At 39.1% G+C, this 20,622-nt stretch overlaps 1 protein-coding gene across 1 annotated transcript in view; it reads left to right on the top strand.

Annotated features, from left to right (window-relative positions):
• Positions 1–20,622, top strand: part of LOC150108267 (uncharacterized) — a 709,268-nt gene that overhangs the window by 632,555 nt on the left and 56,091 nt on the right. The window contains exon 40 of the mRNA XM_090390670.1: positions 8,828–9,001. Within this exon, the coding sequence (XP_090246796.1) occupies positions 8,828–9,001 (174 nt within the window). The remainder of the gene's footprint in view (positions 1–8,827; positions 9,002–20,622) is intronic.

The following is a 20,622-nucleotide window of genomic DNA, read 5'->3' as shown; positions in this document are numbered from 1 at the left end:
AGGACCAGCACTGCACCTGGAACAAAAGGCTATACTCATATTATTCCATTAAAATAGATTCAACCAAAAAACCTTGCCAAATTCCTTATAAACAAAAACACCACTGCCTCCTCCCAAACCTATACATATGTCTTTAACCCATCAAAGGTAAAAACAAATAAACTGGACTCCTGCCTGAAACAACACAGAAACCAAATAGTATACAAACTTCTGAACAAAGTATCTGTCTTCCTGAGATGAAGTAAGGATCACTTGTTCAAAGTTGTACACTTGGTTGTAAATTAAATTAAATTAAATATGACAAGAAATTATTATTATTATTATGTGAAACCTCCAGGGAGTCCAAAGACTCATTGAGGGAGGGCACCTATTCTACAACTCTCTGTCTCCACCAATCCACTAGCCACAATTACCTTCCTGATCTACAACAACAGCATCTACTGCCGACCACCACTAGTATTTTCACAGACAATCACCAGCATCCATGCCCAAGGTGGGATTCAAACCTGCCTTGGTCATTATGTTCTTGTTTAATCCTTTATCGAAGGAAAGCAAAGAAAGTTTGCAAATGAAGTATCTTGATGATTAGGCTACTTGAATATAGAAGCTAATGACCTCGCATTAATTGCCTTAGTATCCCATAATGCAAAGCATACACCCTTCTGAGTGTGTATAATACTATGCACTATGGGAAGGATCACTACCCAGATTGGTTTCAACCTTTATTGAGTCTCATCAGTGGGAGCCAGACTCAGAAGAGATACCAAAGTTGAGTATCCATATATTAAAGCTTAAATGCTGGGAAAGACTCATGTTAAAAGTTTGATGGAGTGAAACATCACTAAAAAAAGAATTAAAAATGGTATTTAATTCTACCAATGTTTCATCTCAGTTACAGAGACATTGTCAGGGAGTACAAAATGAGACTTATAACACACACACACACACACACACACACACAAAAGCACCAAAATATAAACTGAAACATGTGAATGAAAAACTAAAGTCCAAACCAGGTGCAGTGTTTTGTATGGACACCTGTCAGCAGCCAAGGATGTAAATTGGGATCTCTTCCATATTTTGGGAAGTTTTATATAACCATATTTATTCAAATTAGGCTCATTTTTAAAAGCAGCAGCAGATTCTAAAAACTTGAAATTAAATGATTATTATTATTATCATTATTAGGAGAGATTTACAGAGAGTCAGGGACTCATCGAGGGAGGCCACATACTACACGCACCAGCTATCATACTTGTTCTTGAATTCATTCACACTGCTTACATATATCCAATGGCAGTCCATTCCAATCACACAACTCTGTAAGAGAAAAATCTAGATCTCACTCTCTTCTTAGCAGCATTCATTCTCAGTTGAGAATGAATGCTCTTCCAAGAATGCCCTCTTATTCTTTTCTCACCCTCCATAAAATGTAAAAAATTCCATCAGCTGAAATCCTGGTTTCAGCTGATGGTTTGGGTTGAGAGAGAAACCCTTTCAGAAGTTTGTAAATCTTAATCATATCACCCCTCTTTTTTCTGTTTGCCAGTGTCTGCAGTCTACAAATTCACAATCTGTCTTCATAATTACTGATATCATATTTGGCACTCTCATTTGCACTCCCTACAATGTATCAGAATTACAATGGAAACCAGACCTGTGCACAGTACTCCTAGTGAGGCCTTCTCAAGGCCTTGTATAGAGGCAAAATGACATCCTTATTTTTACATATGAAAGTTCATTTCAGAATTGCAGTTATCTTTTGAGTTGTATTTGCAATCTTTGCTACATGTCCCCTAAACTTCAACTTGCTGTCTACTAACACTCCAAGATCGTTAGCTTGATCAGTTTCTTCTACCATAATCCCACCAATATAATATGACACTAGATATCTAATCATGCCAAAGTGCATGACTTCACAGTTACTGACATTGAACTGACATCCATTTTCCCATGCCTACAATTCCAGCCTATTCAAATCATTCTGCAAATATTCCATTCAGCCACATTCATGATTCCCCTACCTATCATGAGCAAGTTTCTAAAACATGACATTCCATTATAAACCCATGCTGTTCATTTCAAAGTAAAGATTCTCTCTCAACCCAATTCTGAATGCGAGACCTAACCAACATTTCACTTCATTTCCACAACTCCTGAGATACTGATTGGTTGACAGTGAATACATCATCCTTGCACTACCATTAGATGAAGAATATTAGTTAGGCAATCGTTAGTTGAACACCCTCTTCTGCATCTGTCACCCTCACACCATCTGCATTCTTTCATATCCATTCTTTCATTTACTTGCAGCACTTCAATAGAATTCTCTGGAGGTATCTTCAGCTTTCAGAGCCAGTTTCTTTTCATACTCAGACTTAGCTTTTCGTACAACAGTTGACTCTTCTGGCCTGCTGCATATAATTGTCATAACTGACATCATCCATATGCACATTGTATTCCTTCCGCATCATTCTTTTCTTATGAATCTCTTGCTTGATAAGATTACAATTCCATTTGACTCCTATGCTATTTATTCTTTGAACTCTTGTGACACATTCTGATATTACATCAATTAATTTTTTTAAGTGCTTTCCATGCACTGTTGATATTTTCTCATCCAACAACCGATACCATTGTGCTGAATTTAGTATACTTCTCAATCATAATTTCCTGCTTTGTAGTTCAACATGCAACCTTTCCTGAAGGGAACATTCATTAACTTAGTCACTTCCCAAGTGAGTACCACATGATTACTGTCACCAACCATAGGCAGAAGAGTTATGTCTTTAACTGAAACACCCTATAATACTATAATCAAATCTAACATTCTTTGTTCTCGAGTTCCTTCTGTCACATGGTGCTTGAGAAAGTTGTTTCACAATAGCTCAATAAATTCAGTTTCATTCTACTAATGAGATTTTACTGTTAACCAGTCAATGTTTGGATAAGCCCCCCCCCCCCACCTAATACTCATTTTGCACCCATCATCTTTATTTGGTGTTGCATTTCTTCATCACTAGCAGTGAATTCATCCCACTATGTATTTAATCTTGTTAGGATGCACCTTACACCATATGGCTTCAAACTCATTGCAACATGATAAACTGTTACTAGTATTACAATCATAGGTCTACACTAACTAGATTCAAGTTATCTGATATCATTAGCAGCACATTCCCTTCTCTCCTATTCTGTCTATCTTTCTTAAAAATACTGTACCCTTTACACTCAGTACCAGTTAATATGTCTGATTGTGATAGCCATGTCTCATTAATGCCTACAATGTGAGGTCCCAACATATTGGAATCAAGGCAACAAACTCTCTCCCTTTGTTTCTGATACTCCTAACATTCGTTTACAGATGCAATAAGCTACCTGCATGTTATTTTGTATACTCTTGTCTGTAGTCTATGTGACACAGTTGGACTACTTGCAGATCTTTGTTCTTCTCTTGTGCCATATATATATATATACAGACATCTTTGCACGTGTTTGATGGGTCTGAACCAGACAAACACAAAGTCAAAATTGTTCTCTCCTCATAATCATTTCCATGATAATGCCCATTCTCATCATTAACACAGTTACATAACATTGTCACTCTTACAAACATATTCTCACCATTCCTCCCATTATAATTTAGTTTTCTGACACTCTATGTTAGGTCTCATATCAGGTATTAGTTTTTCAAGACTCCTGTATCAGACACATTCAAGTGTGGGCCATCCCTCTTATACAAATCCAATCTTCTCCCAAACTCGCTTTTCGCATCCAAAAACTCTCATCTATTCTTTCTATACATCCTACACATTGAAACATTTGCCATCATAGTCCTTCTTCTTCTTAATTAATTTTTGTTATATCAAGACAATATACTTACAATTTTCACTTTCTCACTCTTCAAATGAGTTTAAAATTAACTGATTGCTGTGAAAATTTTTGTGTGAAAATTATTATTATTAGCATTATTATTATTATTAATATTTTATAAAAATCTTGATGCAGTCAGAGACTTGCACTAATCTTTGTGCACATAATTCCTATCATATATCTCCTTAAAAGTCATTCACTGTTAGGAATTCTGGAGAACCATTCCTCTCATACACCCAACCAAAAAATTTAGTCCATGCATGCCTCGCTAACCACACTGTTACTCAACCACTCTAGTTTTCTGTCTGTTTTTCATGCATTGAAAAATATCCTTTGTGTCAATTTTACAGAATCCCTTTTTTTTCTCTAAATTTGTAACCTACACAACATCAACCTATCTTCATAGGGAGAATTCTCCAGATCTGTGACCAGCTTGGTCACTTATCTTTGAATCCTCTCCACCTTCCTGATCCTCAGGAAACCAAATCTATGCACAGTTGGCAAGATGTGGCTGAATCATAGCCTTATATAGAACGATAACAAACTATCTATCTTTACTTGTTAGTGTTCTTCAACATCCAAGTAATCCTTTGGGCTATTTTACCAAGTTTAGCCCTCTGAATTTCAACTCTCTGTCCTCCATTACTCTCAGATCCCCAGTCTGATAATTTCCTGTAATCTGTTACAATCAATGTGATACACAGTATGTAACCATTTCAATTAATCACTCCCTGTATTCACCTGATTTAGCACCCTGTGACTTCTTTCTCTTACCCGACTTCATTTGCCGATGAAAGGAAATCGACACCATTGAAAATGTTCAAGCGGCAGTAACCACAACCCTCAACAATATCCCCAAAACCAATATAAAAAAACTCGTTTAATGAATTAATTGATCGTGCCAAATGCTGTATCAAAGCTGATGGGAGTATATTGATTGAAATAAATGATTTTAATAATTATAATTGGCCTGTGTTTTATTTTCTATCAAAAGTTTGGTTTCTTTTTGGACAGAGGGTATAATTAAGGATTAAATCATTCTGCATATCCTCCCTCTCAAAATCATTATCTATATCATTAATATTCAAGCTATGGCTCTAGTACAGAGCCTTGATGCACTCCACTGGTCACTTTCATTCTCCTAGAATCCATTCCACAATATACTGCTCTCTGGTGTCTGTCTGTCTCTGCCTCCCCCCCTCTCCCCCCCCATCCATGCCACCAGTTTCATACCAAATCGCATTTACTCCAAATTGTGTAATAGTTTTCCATGCAGTATTCTGTCAAATGCAAAAATTGACAAATAAAAGACTAAAACCATGAATATAGGCAGGAAAACAAAACATGAACTTCTCGGGAATGGGCAACATATTTTATCTACTTGAGAACAATGTTTATCAAAGATGGAAAATTATCCATAGGAAAAGATAACAGAATAAGTAAAGCTGGTGTAACAGAATGCTAACCAGCCAAAAAGGCATGAGTTCAAATCCCACCGTGGGCATGGACATTTGTGATTGTCTGTGAAAATACTAGTGGTAGTGGTGGTGCCCAGTAGATTGTGTTGGTGTAGATGATGTGGTTCACTGCAGTTGGTGGAGACGGAAAGTTGTAGAGTAGGTGCCCCCCCCCCCCCCCGATGAGTCCTTGGAAGTGTCGTAATAATAATAATAATAAATTTATATGGAAAAGATAGAAATCAGCAAAAGGCTAAGCTAGATAGAAGACAGTGCTTAAATAAATTTAAATTATTGATCTGAGACTTGGATTAAAAATGAAATACTGTTGATCCTTGAATAACACCGGTTTGAAATGCACTTATATGTGGCTTTTTTTTTTTTCAATAAATATATTGGAAAAATATATTTATTGCAAAAAAAAATATATTGGAAAAATATATTTATTGAATCCTTTGGAGAAAGATTAGACTCATCCTATGCAAATGCAAACAAAGTATTCTGGCAGACCATCCATCACCTTCGAGGGAGGAAATGTGCAGAGCAAGAGCAATTAAGGCCTCTGATGGTGCACTTTTAACAACCGAGAAGGATATCCTCCACAGATGGATGGAATACTTTGAGAGCCTTCTTAACCCGGGTGGCCCAGCAGTTGTGGACATCCAAGAGGTGCAGATCGGGGCAATGACTAGTCTCACAGCAGAAGAGGTCCATTTAGCAATAAAATTGCTAAAATCAGGCAAGGCTGCTGGCGATGATGAAATTCGGCCCCGAAATGCTAAAAGCCTTAAATTGAGACGGTGTTCTCTGGCTGACTCGAGTGTGTCAGTCTGCTTGGATATCTGGGCGAGCACTAAAGCAATGGCAGACAGGCATAATAATACCAATCTTCAAGAAGGGAGACCAGAAGGATTGCAGTAACTATTGTGGCATCTCTCTGTTCAGCCTGCCTGGGAAAGTGTATGCTAGGTGCTTGGAAAGACAGTGCAGGAGCATAGTTGAGTCAAAGTTCCATGAAGAACAATGTGGCTTTCGTCCTGGTAGAAGCACAACTGACCAAATCTTCATTTTAAGGCAAGTCTTTGAGAAATCTCGGGAATATGGCAAGAATGTCTACACATGTTTTGTGGACTTGGAGCAGGCATATGACCGGGTTTCTCGGGATAAGCTTTGGCAAGTAGTACAGGGGTATGGAGTGGATGGCCAATTATTAGCTGCCATCAAGTCCCTGTATGAATGCCCAGAGTTTTGTGTCAGGGTAAACAGCACAAAGTCTGAACCTTTCACAGTCTCCGTTGGCCTCCGCCAAGGGTGTGTTCTGTCACTCCCTCCTTTTCATAATATTTATGGACTGGATTGATAGGCACAGCCGAGGCAGTGAATGTGTCAGAATTGGAAGATGTAGCATTGAACGTCTGCTTTTTGCAAATGACCTAGTTCTGCTTAGCTCTTCCACAGATGACCTCCAGCGGACCCTGGATAGGTTTGTAGCTGTTTGTGAAGACGCCGGAATGAAGATCAGTGTGGCCAAAACTGAAACATTTGTGGTCTCAAGACGACCATCCCAGTGCATTCTACATGTACGTGGAGTTGCAATGAGGCAGGTGGAGAAGTTTAAATACCTTAGTCCATATTCACAAATGATGGAAAATGGGACATAGAGCTAGATACTCGAATTGGCTTAGCAAGCTCAATATTGCGGGAGCTTGGCCGTTCAGTAGTATTGAAGCGGGAGTTAAGCCAGACGGCAAATCTGGCTATCTTCAATACAGTCTATGTCCCCATCCTCACCTATGGTCATGAGAGTTGGGTAATGACCCGAAAGAATGCAGACACAAATCTAAGCGGCTGAAATGAGGTTCCTTCGAGGGGTTGCAGGGCTGACAAGACTCAACAAGTCAGAAGCTCTGCAATTCAGGAAACCCTCAATATCAACCGCTGCTTCTCTGTGTTGAGAGATCACAGTTACGGGCACCTGGTCAGAATGTCACAAGACAGGCTCCCTCAGAAGGCCCTCTTTGCCAAGCCAGGGGGTGTGAGGCCACGTGGAAAGCCAAGGACTCGCTGGGTAGATTATATCCAAAATCTTGGGTGGACATGTTTGGGAATCCCACCAGAACACCTGAGCTTGGTAGCAGAGGATCGTGACCATTGGAAGTTCCTCTTGCAGCTGTTGCCCCCACAACCCAATTAGGAAAGGTATGCTTTGAAGATGTATATATGTATATATATTGGAAAATTGTTTGGAGATTTGTGACAATTAGTCTATTTTATTATTTACTGCCATAAAATATACATAAATTTATTATAAAAAAGTTAAAATTTATCAGAACTTACACACAAAAACACTTACAGACTGTACATAGCACTACTTGCAGTTCAAGATAAATGTAAACAAACATAAAAATGCAGCATTAAATCACAGCTGTATAAAATTAACTGTTATTAATTAATTAGTATAAAATAAACATTTTATAATGATTCATTCACTAGTGTATATGCTAGGCTATGCTACCATATAGTAATCATATTGCTGCTTCTTTGTTATTAATGCATGAATTTTTATACCTGTAAATAAATATGAATTTCTTTTTCACATTATATCTTTTCATTTTTGATGTCTAGTGTTAGTAATATGTATATATGTATAACATATATAATGTTTTGTATCATATATGACAATATTGATGAAGGTACTGACTGACAGACAATTCATAATGTATAAAGATGGCATAAACTTATGATATTAATAAATACAGTACAGTCCTGTAAATGTATTTTCTCTTTATGATTTTCTTAATAACATTTTCTTTTCTCTGGCTTCCTTTATTGTGAGAATACAGTATATAATATATATAACATACAAAATATGTGTTAATCGACTGTTTATGTTATCAGTAAGGCTATTAGTAATAGCCTATTGTTGACCAGAAGTCAACAGTAGGCTATTAGTAATTAAGTGTTTGGGGAGTTAAAAGTTATATGTGGATTTTGACTGACTGTGTGGGTGGTCAGTGTCCCTAACCCCCATGTTGTTCAAGGGTCAACTGTAGTAGTAGACTGAAGATCGAATACTACAAATATAAGTATTCTGTAGAAAATTAGGGATGTAAACATTTGGTTTTTCCATGGCAGAACAATAATTTTTTTTTAAAAAATGAAGGTATTCAAAAGAACATAACATTATCAGCATTTAAGAAACATGCAGAGCTAATCTAAGGTGGTATCATCACATAAATAATGATAAGATCTGGTTAAGATCTTGAGAATAACAACATGTAAGAGCTGAGCATATAAACATAACCACTTTTGAAGCAATTTGTTGATAGGAAATTAGTCATGAAATATTAATTGTTCTGGTCATTATATCCAGTATCTCCCCCATCCCTCCATATTGGTATATACCAGAAAATCATGATGTGGGTTCTTCAGTCAGTTACGATGCATTTGTTCCTGATTATCATTTTTTCTTAGTAATTCTTTTTCATTTCTTTCAGGTGAAGCTTATGCATGGACTGCTGTATTTGTACTACCACTAAACTCAGCTACTAATCCTCTGGTATATACCATCTCTTCTTTGCATTTTCATACATCACTCTTATCACTGTTTGGTTTCATATCAAAGGATGGACATAGTTTAGCTGTTCAAAAATCAACCTATTCATCATCAAGTAAGTTGAAATACTTTTAAGTTTTGTTCAATGTATTCATTTCCTCATTAACAGTATTTTCTGTGTGATAACATATGGCTGGAATATTAAAAGATCACTTTGCAAAATTATGATCATGTATTGGCTATATAATCTGGCCTTCATGAAAACAAATCCTGATAATAAAATATTCATCATAGATGCATAAACACTAATAATTGTCTGGACATATGCATATCTACCAATAATTGTCCGGACACTTTAATAATTTACAATTGATACCAGCAGGCAAACCCTAATACTGATATGTCCACATTTGGCTTTGATCACCTCCTGCATCCTTTGAGGGAGGTTTTCCACTGTGTAGTAAACATCAGGTGGAATTTGTCTCCATTCCTCCATCAATGCAGCACTGAGTTCAATGGCAGATTGAGGACGTGCTACTCTGGACCTCAATTGACACTCCAATTCTCCCCACAAGTATTTGATGGGGTTGAGATCAGGACTATGCACAGGCCAGGGAAGCCTTTTAATACCCATCTCTTCATACCATTCTATAACAGCTGCAACTTTATGGCATGGGGCATTGTCATCTTGATAGGGTCCGTTTCATAAAACCTCCACACTGTAGATAGCATCTGATTATCCAAAATATCAAGGTACTGAGCTGCCTTCATGGAACCACTGACAACAACCAGTAGTCCCACTCCAAACCAGCTGAACGCACCCCACACCATTACTCTTCCACCACCAAACTTTACTGTAGGTACAACACACTGTGGTAATGAGCATTCACCAGGATATTTTCACATCCATACCCTGCCATCAGACTGGAAACAGGTGAATGTTGATTCATCGCTCCAGAGTGCCTTTTTTCCACTGGTCAATTGTCCAGTTCACATGCTCTTTGCACCAGGCCAGGCAAGATGCCTTGTTCATTGTTGTGATGTTTGGCATGTGTGCCACTGCTCTTCCATGGAAAGCCAGTAAATGGAGTACTTTTCGTACAGTATTAGTGTTCAAAGTGTTGTACCACCTTACCCCAGTCCTGAAGATACTTTCAGGTGCAAACTTTGTTTGCTCACACTTGGAAAAGGATTAAAATAAATTTATTATTAGTATTAGTGTCGCTCTGGAACTCATCATGGATAGTCTGAGCCAATTGTAGCTGGTTTTTGGATGCCACCCATTTTGAGGCCTTCCTCTCACTGTCAGTTATTTTCAGCAGCTGCCCTGGGTGTTTTCCTGCACTAGTGATGCCAGAAAGTCTCCATTTGTTGATCACATCGCCACCTGTTGATTTGGGATGCTCCCGTTGAGTGACAATGGCAAGTAGGAACATACCATGAATGTGACAGTCCACAATGACACTTCTCTCGAAGTTATTGAGTTCACGTTGTGTTGCCATACCACCTGTATTCAAATGCTGCGATGAAATACTGCTCCCTACTATCTGTACACCAGTTTTTATGTTATTAACAAACCTGGAATATTCCAAACTTCAAATAACAGGAATGTCTGGACAATTATTGGTAGATAGTGTATATATCCTAGTATGCACTGCTCACTCCTATACATTATTTGTAAAGTTATATCATTTATATCCCACTTTTCTGACTGCCTTCATTGTCCTGATTTCCTTTCATTTAAGTCACTGTTTAAATATTTTTCCACTGTGAGGTTCTGTTTACTTTTCTTAGCTATCTGTTGATATTAGTCATAGTGAAATCCAAGCAAGCTGTGTTGCAAAAGAAAATGCTATGGAGGAGGTACAAGACAGATGGTGGTGACTTAATCCATGAAAAGTATAAAATGAAGGCCAGGAAGGTGACAAGCTTGGTAAAAAAAGAAAAGATGAAGAATGAGAGGAGATTGGCTGGTCAAGCCAAGGTCAATTCTAGGTAATTCTTACACTATATGGCAAGCAAGAGAGAATAATTACAGCAGGATGACACTGGTGGATAACATGGCAGCACAGTGACCATTGCAAAGGATATACTGGAATTATTGAATAAGTACTTTATCACCATATAATATACTAGTGTATATTATGTGATGCAACATATGGAAGAGAGGCAAAATCAGAAGTGTATCAAGTGTTATTTGGATTAGATGTTAATAAGGATTATAGGAATGGATGACATATTGACATATATTCTTAAGGATTTTGCTCCCAGTTAGCCATGCCTTTGATCAGATTATTTAATGAGTCTTGCAGTGAGTAAGGTTCATAAGGAGTGGAAATAAGGCAAAATAGTACCACTCCACAAGCATGGTTCTAAGACAGGAGTTTCCAATTATAGACCAGTCTGTATAACTGTAGTTGTAGTCAAGGTGTTGGAGAGATTGGTTAGGAAGAGAATACAAGATTGGGTTGATGGATGTAATGTTCTTCTTGATATGGCAGGTCTTGCATAGATCATGTTTTAACAATTTACTTGCATTAATAATAAATTTAGTTTAATCCTTTATCCAAGTGTGTGCAAACAAAGTTTGCGCCTGAAAGCATCTTCAGGACTGGGGTAAAGTGGTACAACACCAGGCAACTCCTTGCGAAGGTGGAGCAACTACCAACACTCCTATCTCAGTATCACACATAATGCAAATATGTATAATGTTATGCATTAAGGGAAGGGCCACTACCCAGACTAGTTTCGACCTTTATTGAGGTCTCTTCAGTGGGAGCCAGGCCCAAGTGGAGATACCAGGCAGAAGCATTAGCAAGGTCATTTCCTCCTATAGAAGCTGCCAAACAGTGTGCCATCTTTTTATTAAATTATTATTATTATTATTATTTCGGGCGACTCCAGGAGTCCTTAGACTCATCGACGGAGGCCCTAAACATCATGTCCACATAATTATGCGATTACATTCTCACAGTATCTATCATACCTTGCCTTGAACTTGTTCACCATCACAGCACCCACAACAGACTCTGGCAGCTTATTCCACTCATTTACCACTCTAAAAGTAAAGAACCCAGCTCTAACACCCCTGCTAACCACACTCTTGCCCAGCTTCCATAGGTGTCCCCTAGTTCTCCTACCACCAGTCCTGATCTCAAAAATATCCTCTGAATTAATCCTATAGAAACCCTTTAGCAATTTGAATGTCTCAATCATATCTCCCCTCCTCCACCTATCAACTAGTTTCTGCAACCCACAAATCTTCAACCTGTTCTCATATGGTTCATTCCATAGACCTGTTATCATCTTAGTCACTCGCCTCTGGATCCTCTCCACCTCCTCCCCATCAAGAAGGGACCGAGGTGACCAAATCTGGGCACAGTAGTCGAGATGAGGTCTTATCAAGGCTCGGTACAGAGGTACAATAACTTGATTGTCTCTGCTCGTCAAGGTATTTTTCAACAACCAAGTGAGTTGATGAGCTGATTTAGCTACTTTTGCAATGTGCCCCCTAAACTTCATCTCCCTATCCACCAACACTCCCAAGTCCCTGGCCTCATCAATCTCTTGGAGTACAGTTCCACCAATGTGGTATACTGCTGCTAATCTTTTCACCCCAAAATGCATAACCTTACATTTTGTCACATTAAATTGACATCCATTCTCCTTAGCCCAGAACTCCAATCGATCTAAGTCATCCTGCAAGACTTTGACATCTTCTGCATTCACTATTGCCCTACCCAACTTTGCATCATCAGCGAACAAATGAATTGTTCCACTTAGATCCTTCCCTATATCGTTAATGAACAGATTAAACAGCAGTGGTCCAAGAACAGAACCCTGCAGCACACCACTAGTCACAGGCCGTCTTTTGGACTCTACTCCTGAATAAACTACCCTTTGATATCTCTCCATCAACCAACCACCTATCCATCTCACCAATCCTATATCCATTCCCATATGTTGTAGTTTATGGATTAGTGTTCCATGTGGTATCCTGTCAAACGCCTTTGCCAGGTCCAGCAGTATCACTGTAAACTCATTTCCCTTATCCAGTTCAGCCGTCACCTTGTTATAAAACTTGAGCAAGTTACTGAAGCATGATCTACCCTTCTCAAAGCCATGCTGTCCCCTGTACAGTATCTCGTTTTCATCAATCCATTCCTGTATTTTTCCCTTGACTATTTCTCCAAGACCTTGACAACGACTCCTGATATGCTGATCAGTCGGTAATTTGCAACCGTAGTCTTGGATCCTCCTTTATGCAGTGAAACTATTTTCCCCTCTTTCCACACCTTCGGGACTAATCCAGACCTGAGACTCAGATTAAACAACATGGTCAAGGGCACTGATAATTCTTTAGCCGCTTCACGCAAGACCCATGCCGGTATACCATCCAATCCCACAGATGTGTTCACATTAAGGTTCTGTAATAGACTAGTCACCTCCACTTCATTCATCACTATTCCCGTATAAACTAATGGTTCCTTCATTTTTTCAATGTCACCACCTGGATGATATGCTTTTGCAAAGTGTGCGCGCTCAGTAACTCCACTATATCGACTGATTCAGTGACCTCCTTACCATCGTCATTCCTTAAAATCATTTTGCCATGTACAGTTTTTTTCTTGCTTGCAGCATATTGAAAGAACTGTTTGGGATTCTCTTTTGCTTGCAAGGCTAGTTTCCTTTCATAATCCGCTTTTGCTTTTTTTACCACACTCGTTACCTTTCTGGCCTGCACTTTATACCGTTCGTGTGCCTGCAGGTCACCCCTTTCTTTAAATTCCCTCCACAGTTGTTTCTTTTTTTGCAGCTCAAGCTTAATAGTGTTATTCATCCATTTAACCCCTACATGTTTTACTGTTCGGACCCTAGGTATACAATCAGCCATAACCTCCTGTAAATGCTCCTTGACCACTTCCCATGCTCTATCGACGTCCAGCCCTTGCAGTTGTACATGCCATGGCACTGATCCAAGCAATCTCCTAAGCTTGTCATACTTGCCAGCACGGTAATTCTACATATACCCTGTCTTAATCGAAAATTCCACACCTTTAGCCACCTCCCAGGTCAAGACCTTATGATCACTCTCACCAATAGGTGGCAACATGGTCATATTCATTACAGTCAAATTCTCAGATGCTATTACCAGGTCAAGCACTCTCACACCCCTAGTATTTTCAATTACATGCTGTCTCAGATAGCTATCCCTTAATAATTGAATAAAATCCTTTTCCTTCCTCACATGTGTCCTCTCCTCCTTCCAATCAGTGTTACCATAGTTGAAATCCCCCCATAATAATTACCCTCCTTCCACTCATTTCATCAATTTTCCTATACATACTATTTCCACCATCTATTCCATCACCTGGTCTATAGCAGCACCCAACTGTATATTTTATTCTGCCAGTCTCAATCTCACACCAAATAGCCTCAAATGAGTACCTTTCACTATCCTGCGATACAACTTCAATTCTCCTTGGCTGCAGTTCATCAGCTATCATCAATAATACCCCTCCCCCCATTTTATTCTCTCTGTCCCTCCTAAACACACTATAACCTACACATTCTATCCCACTAACTATATCATCTTCCGTCAGCCATGTTTCACTAATGCCAATAACCTGTGGCTAGGAAGAGCCAATCAAGGCCAAAAATTCTTCCTTCTTGTTCCTAATACTCCTGGCATTAGTATACATGAAATGCAGTGATCCCTTAGTCCCACCCCTATATTGATGCACTATTCTAAATGACCCATTCCCATTTTTTGTCCTTAGTGCTGGCTCGGGTACATTATATACATTCTTACACTTATCTGTCTCACTGATGTCTGCATATCCATTCCCCCCCATTCCCCCCCCCTCCTTGGTAGTTCTAGTTTCCCTAGTTTTGCACATCCATTTTCACTTCATTCAGCAACACTTTTTCCAGTCTCCGCACACCAAGTCCATTGAAATGCAGGCCATCCATCTTGTATAAGTCCTTTCGCCTGTCAAACTCATTCCACACGTCCACGAATTCCACACCACACCATCTGCATAACCTATGCATAATGTCATTTGCTATTATGGCCCTCCTTCTAAACTCCTCTCTGTCATACTGTGGCAACAGACTAACCATTCTAACTCTGTCACTCTTTTCTTTCGCTACCTTTAACAATACTTTCAAGTCCTCTCTCAAAATTATCTCAAATTACTCTGGATTTAGAGAAATATGTTGAAAGTTTATTTTTCACTTGGTCAGACTATAATAAATTTAGTTTAATCCTTTATCCAGATGTGTGCAAACAAAGTTTGCACCTGAATGTATCTTCAGGACTGGGGTAAAGTGGTACAACACCAGGCAACTCCTTGCAAAGATGGAGCAAGCTACCAAAATTCCTATCTCAGTATCACCCATAATGTAAAACACATCTCCTTGCAGATATGTATAATGTTATGCATTAAGGGAAGGGCCACTACCCAGACTAGTTTCGACTTTCAGGACTGGAGTAAAGTGGTACAACACCAGGCAACTCCTTGCAAAGGTGGAGCAAGCTACCAACACTCCTATCCCAGTATCACCCATAATGCAAAACACATCTCCTTGCAGATATGTATAATGTTATGCATTAAGGGAATAGTCACTACCCAGACTAGTTTCGACCTAAACTAAATTTATTATAGTCTGACCAAGTGAAAAATAAACTTTCAAAAAATTTACTTGCATGTTATGATAAGTTAACGTGCGTTGGATAAGGGAGAATCATATACCTACAGTGATATTCTTGGACTTTACAAAAGTGTTTGATAGATTATTATTATTATGTACACCTCCAAGGAGTCAACAGACTCATCGAGGGAGGGCATCTACTCTACAACTCTCTGTGTCCCTCACTTAGTCCACCAGCTACAGTGAACAGCCACTACCATCATTGTCATCTAGTGCCCAACACTTCTAGTATTTTTTATCTGTAAATTGCATGCTTTCTTAAGGCCAATTTGTCTGTATAACAAATCGGCCATAATTTGGTGTACAAGCTGAAAACAATGGAAATACAGAGTGTATTGATTACATTGATTGAAGATTGGCTCTCTGAACTATACCAGGCAAGTTGTGTATGGAGGAGTACTGTCTCGAAAGAAAGCAGGGTAACCAGAGGTATGTCCCAAGGTTCTGTTCTTGGGCCCCTTCTGTTTAATTTGTTTGTAAATGATATGTCATGTGGAATGACTGAATTGGTAAGGAAAAACAGAAATGACTGTGGAAAGATGAATTTGAAAAGTTCTGATGATAGGGAATTAACAGAACCAAACCAAATAGTTGAATTACTGAGTGAGCATTTTGCAGGAGTGTACCTTCTAGGTGGTGAAATTGACTGATAGGAGAATGGAGGTTAAAGAAATGGAGCTGCTTAAAATATTGCAGAACCTCAATACAAACATAACCATGGGATTAGATGGCATATTGGTTTGTGTATTATGAGAATGTGCAAGGGAATTATTAGATCTGCTTGCCAAGCTGTTTAATATAAGACTCAGTAGTGGAAATGTGCCAGTGGAGTGAAAAGAGGACAAAATAGTCACATTGCATAAAGACTGCTCGATATAGAAGTAGCTAATTATAGGCCAGTTAGCTTCTCAGGAGTGGGCTAATGTGACTATTTTGTCCTCTTTTCACTCCACTGACACATTTCCACTACTGGGTCTTATATTAAACAGCTTGGCAAGCAGATCTGATAATTCCCTTGCACATGCTCATAATACACAAACCAATATGCCATCTAATCCCATGGCTATGTTTGTATTGAGGTTCTGCAATATTTTAAGCAGCTCCATTTCTTTAACCCCCATTCTCCTATCAGTCAATGTCACCACCTAGAAAGTACACTCCTGCAAAATGCTCACTCAGTAATTCAACTATTTGGTTTGGTTCTGTTAATTCCCTGTCATCAGAACTTTTTAAATTCATCTTTCCACAGTCATTTCTGTTGGAGAAATTGGTGAAAGACAAAATGGTGAAATGGTGGATGAGATGATTGTGATGGTAGGAACAAATGACTTGAGAGGTAATGTAAATTTGGCAGCCAGAGATATGAGATTCTTGCTTGAGGTAATACGAAAGAAGACGCAGAGAGGAAAGATAGTGTGTGTGTGTTGCCTAGGTATGATAGTGATGAGCTGAGCAGAAGAGCAGTAATATTGAATAACATAATAGCTAGAATCTGTCAGAAGAGAGGATTGGAATATGTGGGTGCTTGGAGTGCGTTTGAGGACAGAGGGAAATTGTATGCGAGATACTGCTTGCATTTGAATGAGGAAGAACATAGGCATCTGGAGAGATTGCTGTTCTGAACGCATTCAGAATGCTCAAGGTCAATGGTAGCAGGGGTGGCCTCTTGTGGGGAAAGGGTACTTGGGAGAAGGGGGACAACATCATGTAGCACTGAGCCCAGTGGAGTCTAGAGGGGGGGGGATAATGCTAAGTATAGAAATAGTGACATTTATACTAATGCCAGGAGTATACAGAATAAAGGAGAGGAATTGGTGGCGCTGATAGCATCAGCCCGGCCAAATATTATTGGGATCACTGAGACATGGTTGACAGAAGAGGATATAATAACAGGAACAGAAGTAACAGAATACAGCATTTTTCAGCAGGATAGGAAGGGAAAGCGTGGTGGTGGTGGTGGTGGTGGTGGTGGAGTACTGCTTATGATAAGTGATGACTCCTCTAAGAGTGGAGGCTTTGGAAGGCAGTGAAACTAATGATTTTGCAAGCATATGGTGTGAGGTAGAGATAGTCAAGATGGGATATTTAGTGAGGTGTTGCTACAAACCAAGGAGCACAGTGAGTGGGGACTGGGAGATGTTTAGACAGTTGAGCTTGGCAAGTGCAAGAAAAATTATTGTTATGAGAGATTTTAACTACAGCAGTATAAATTGGGGGGGGGGGGGAGGAAGATGCATGTAGCAATAAGGGAATGGAATTTCTAGAATTCTTGAGAGACAAATATCTTAGACAACATGCAATAGAAGGAACAAGAGGTTCAAGAGTTTTGAATTAAGTCATAGCATCAGAAGAGTTCACGACATAACATCTCTCACATCAGTTAAAGAGTGACCATGTGGTTTTGACTTGGAAGACAAATAGACATGCAGGAATATCAAAGAGCCCATAACATATGTGGAATTATAAGTCAGGTTATTATAATAATATTTGATGTCAACTTGGGGAAGTTTCATAGAGGGAGGAATTGGAAGGCCAGGATATCATTAGTGCTTGGGAAATTATGAAGGAATATTTGTTTGCAGCAATGGTAAGTTGTATACCACGTGTGAAGAAGAGGACACAATTTGGAGTAAAGTGGATGATAAACAATATTAAACAGGAATTGCATGCGAAAAAGAGGATATGGAAGAGATATAAGGAGACAGGTGAAGAGCAGATGCATGAAGAATTTATGACACAGGCCAGGAGAGTGACTAGTATGGTAAGGAAGGCGAAACTGGAATATGAGAAGAGATTGGCCCTAAGATCCAAAGAAAAACCTAGGGAATTTTTTAGCTATGTGGGCAGTAGGAGGAGAAATGATTGTGGATGAATGACATTGTGGTATAAAAATGGGAATAGCGTAACTGATGAAGAGGACATAGTTGAATTGTTCAATGAACACTTTATTGGTGTATTTCATCTTGGAGGAGTAAATTTTAATACTAGAGGGATAGGGCAAGTTTGAGGTTTAGAGGTGCAGGAGGAGAACATGTTCCAAATACTGAGTACTCTGGATGTCAATAAAGCTGGGGACTGGATGGTATTTCACCACGTGTTTTGAGAGAATGTGCTAAACAACTGACAGTGCCTTTGACCTGGCTTTTCAATGAAAGTCTGGCTGCTGGAAAGGTACCCATGGAATGGAAGGAAGGTAAGATAGTGCCATTGCATAAGGATGGTAACAGACTGGAAGTGTCTAATTATAGGCCAGTCTGTGTGTCATCAGTAGTTGTTAAGATCTTGGAGAAATTAGTCAGGGACTGTATACAACATTTGGCAGATGAGGGTAATGTTATCTGTGAGAGTCAACATGGATTTGTGAAGGGGCACTCTTGTTTTAGTAATATGATAGCCTTTTATAATAAAGTTACAAGAGCAGTAGATGAGGGAAAGGCATATACTGCCATATTCTTGGATTTAGCAAAGGCATTTGACAAGATGTCACATGATAAGCTGATATTTAAGTTGCAGCGCATGGTGTTTGGATGTCAGGTTGGTCAACTGGATTCAGGATTGGCTGTCCAATAGGTATCAGAGATTTGTGTATGACAAGGAGGCAGAGGGTTACAAGTGGGGTTCCACAGGGCTCAGTACTGGGACCTATATTGTTTAAACTTTATATCAATGACATTGTCAGTGGATTGCAGAGGGATATTCAGTTGTTTGTGGATGATGTGAAGCTGGGAAATGTTATAAGTAATAGTGCAGATGTGGTAGTCCTGCAAGAGGATTTGAATAAGCTAGACAGATGGGCAAATGAATGGGTTTGTCGGTTTAATGCAGCAAAATGTAAGGTCTTGAGGTTTGGGACATATTGATGGGATGCTGCATACTCTATTGGAGGAGATATACTGGAGGAAGTATGGGAGAAAAGAGATCTGTGGTTGATGATTGATAGAAACCCGAACTTCAAGAGATATATTGCAAAAGTGGTGAAGGTAACACAGAGGATTGCTGCAATAATGAGAAGGACGCTGACCTTCAGAGATAAAAGAGTTATCATTCCGTTGTATAAGATCCTGATCAGAGATATGATAGACTTTTGCCCACACTTAGATTATTGTTCTCAGATTTGGTCCCTAGGATTTGAAGGGGATAGATTAACTGTGGAAAGGGTACAGAGGCAGATAACAAAGACAGTTTCAGGACTCTACAATGTTAGCTATGAGAGTCAGCTGAGGGAATGTGGACTGCAGAGTTTGGTGGATAGAAGATGGAGAGGTGATATAATTGCGACTTTTAAACTGTTGAGAGGTGGTTACAGGGTTGACACTGGGGAGTTCTTTTGCTTGGTTTAACAGCAGGAAGGAGTGATGACAAGGAGCCACCCCTGGAAGTTACGAAAGGAAACTGTAAGGAAAAGGGTGAGGAGTGGTTTCTTTGCATGGAGGGTGGTTGAATTGTGGAATGCATTGCCTGATAGAGTGGTGAGAGAGCGAGAATGGTGAATGAGTTTATGGAGTGGTATGATAGACTTTGTGTTTCCTAGGAGGGACCTCCTACGATGAGTCTTAATAGACTTGTGTTTCCTAGGAAGTATATCCCATGATGAGTCTTTTGACTCCTTGGAGGCCTAAATAATAATAATAATAAAAAAATTCAGGGCTGGGCAGATAGGAATATGATACTCTACAAGAGACAACATGAGTTTGTGAAGGACAGGTAGTTCTTGTCTTAGTAATTTGCTTACTTTGCATAATCAAGTAACAATAGAGTTTAGTAAGGGAAATGGCTACTCAGTGATATTGCTAGACTTTGCAAAAGCATTTGACAAGATTCCACATAGACCTCTGTTGCATAAATTGAAGTAAATTGGGATAGATATGAATCTGGTGATTTGGATTAGTGGTGGCTAATGGACAGATATCAAAGAGTCATTTATGGAGGAGTTAATTCCAGAAGAAGGCAAATGACTGGTAGTGTACCACAGGGATCAGTACTTGGTCCTCTGTTGTTTAATTTGTATATCAGTGATATAGG

This window comes from Typopeltis vanoorti, chromosome 3 (genome assembly GCF_054136105.1).
Source record: "Typopeltis vanoorti isolate ZY-2024b chromosome 3, IOZ_Tvanoo_1.0, whole genome shotgun sequence".
NCBI classification, from domain to species: Eukaryota; Metazoa; Arthropoda; class Arachnida; order Uropygi; family Thelyphonidae; genus Typopeltis; species Typopeltis vanoorti.
This window is presented reverse-complemented; position numbering and strand designations above follow the sequence as displayed.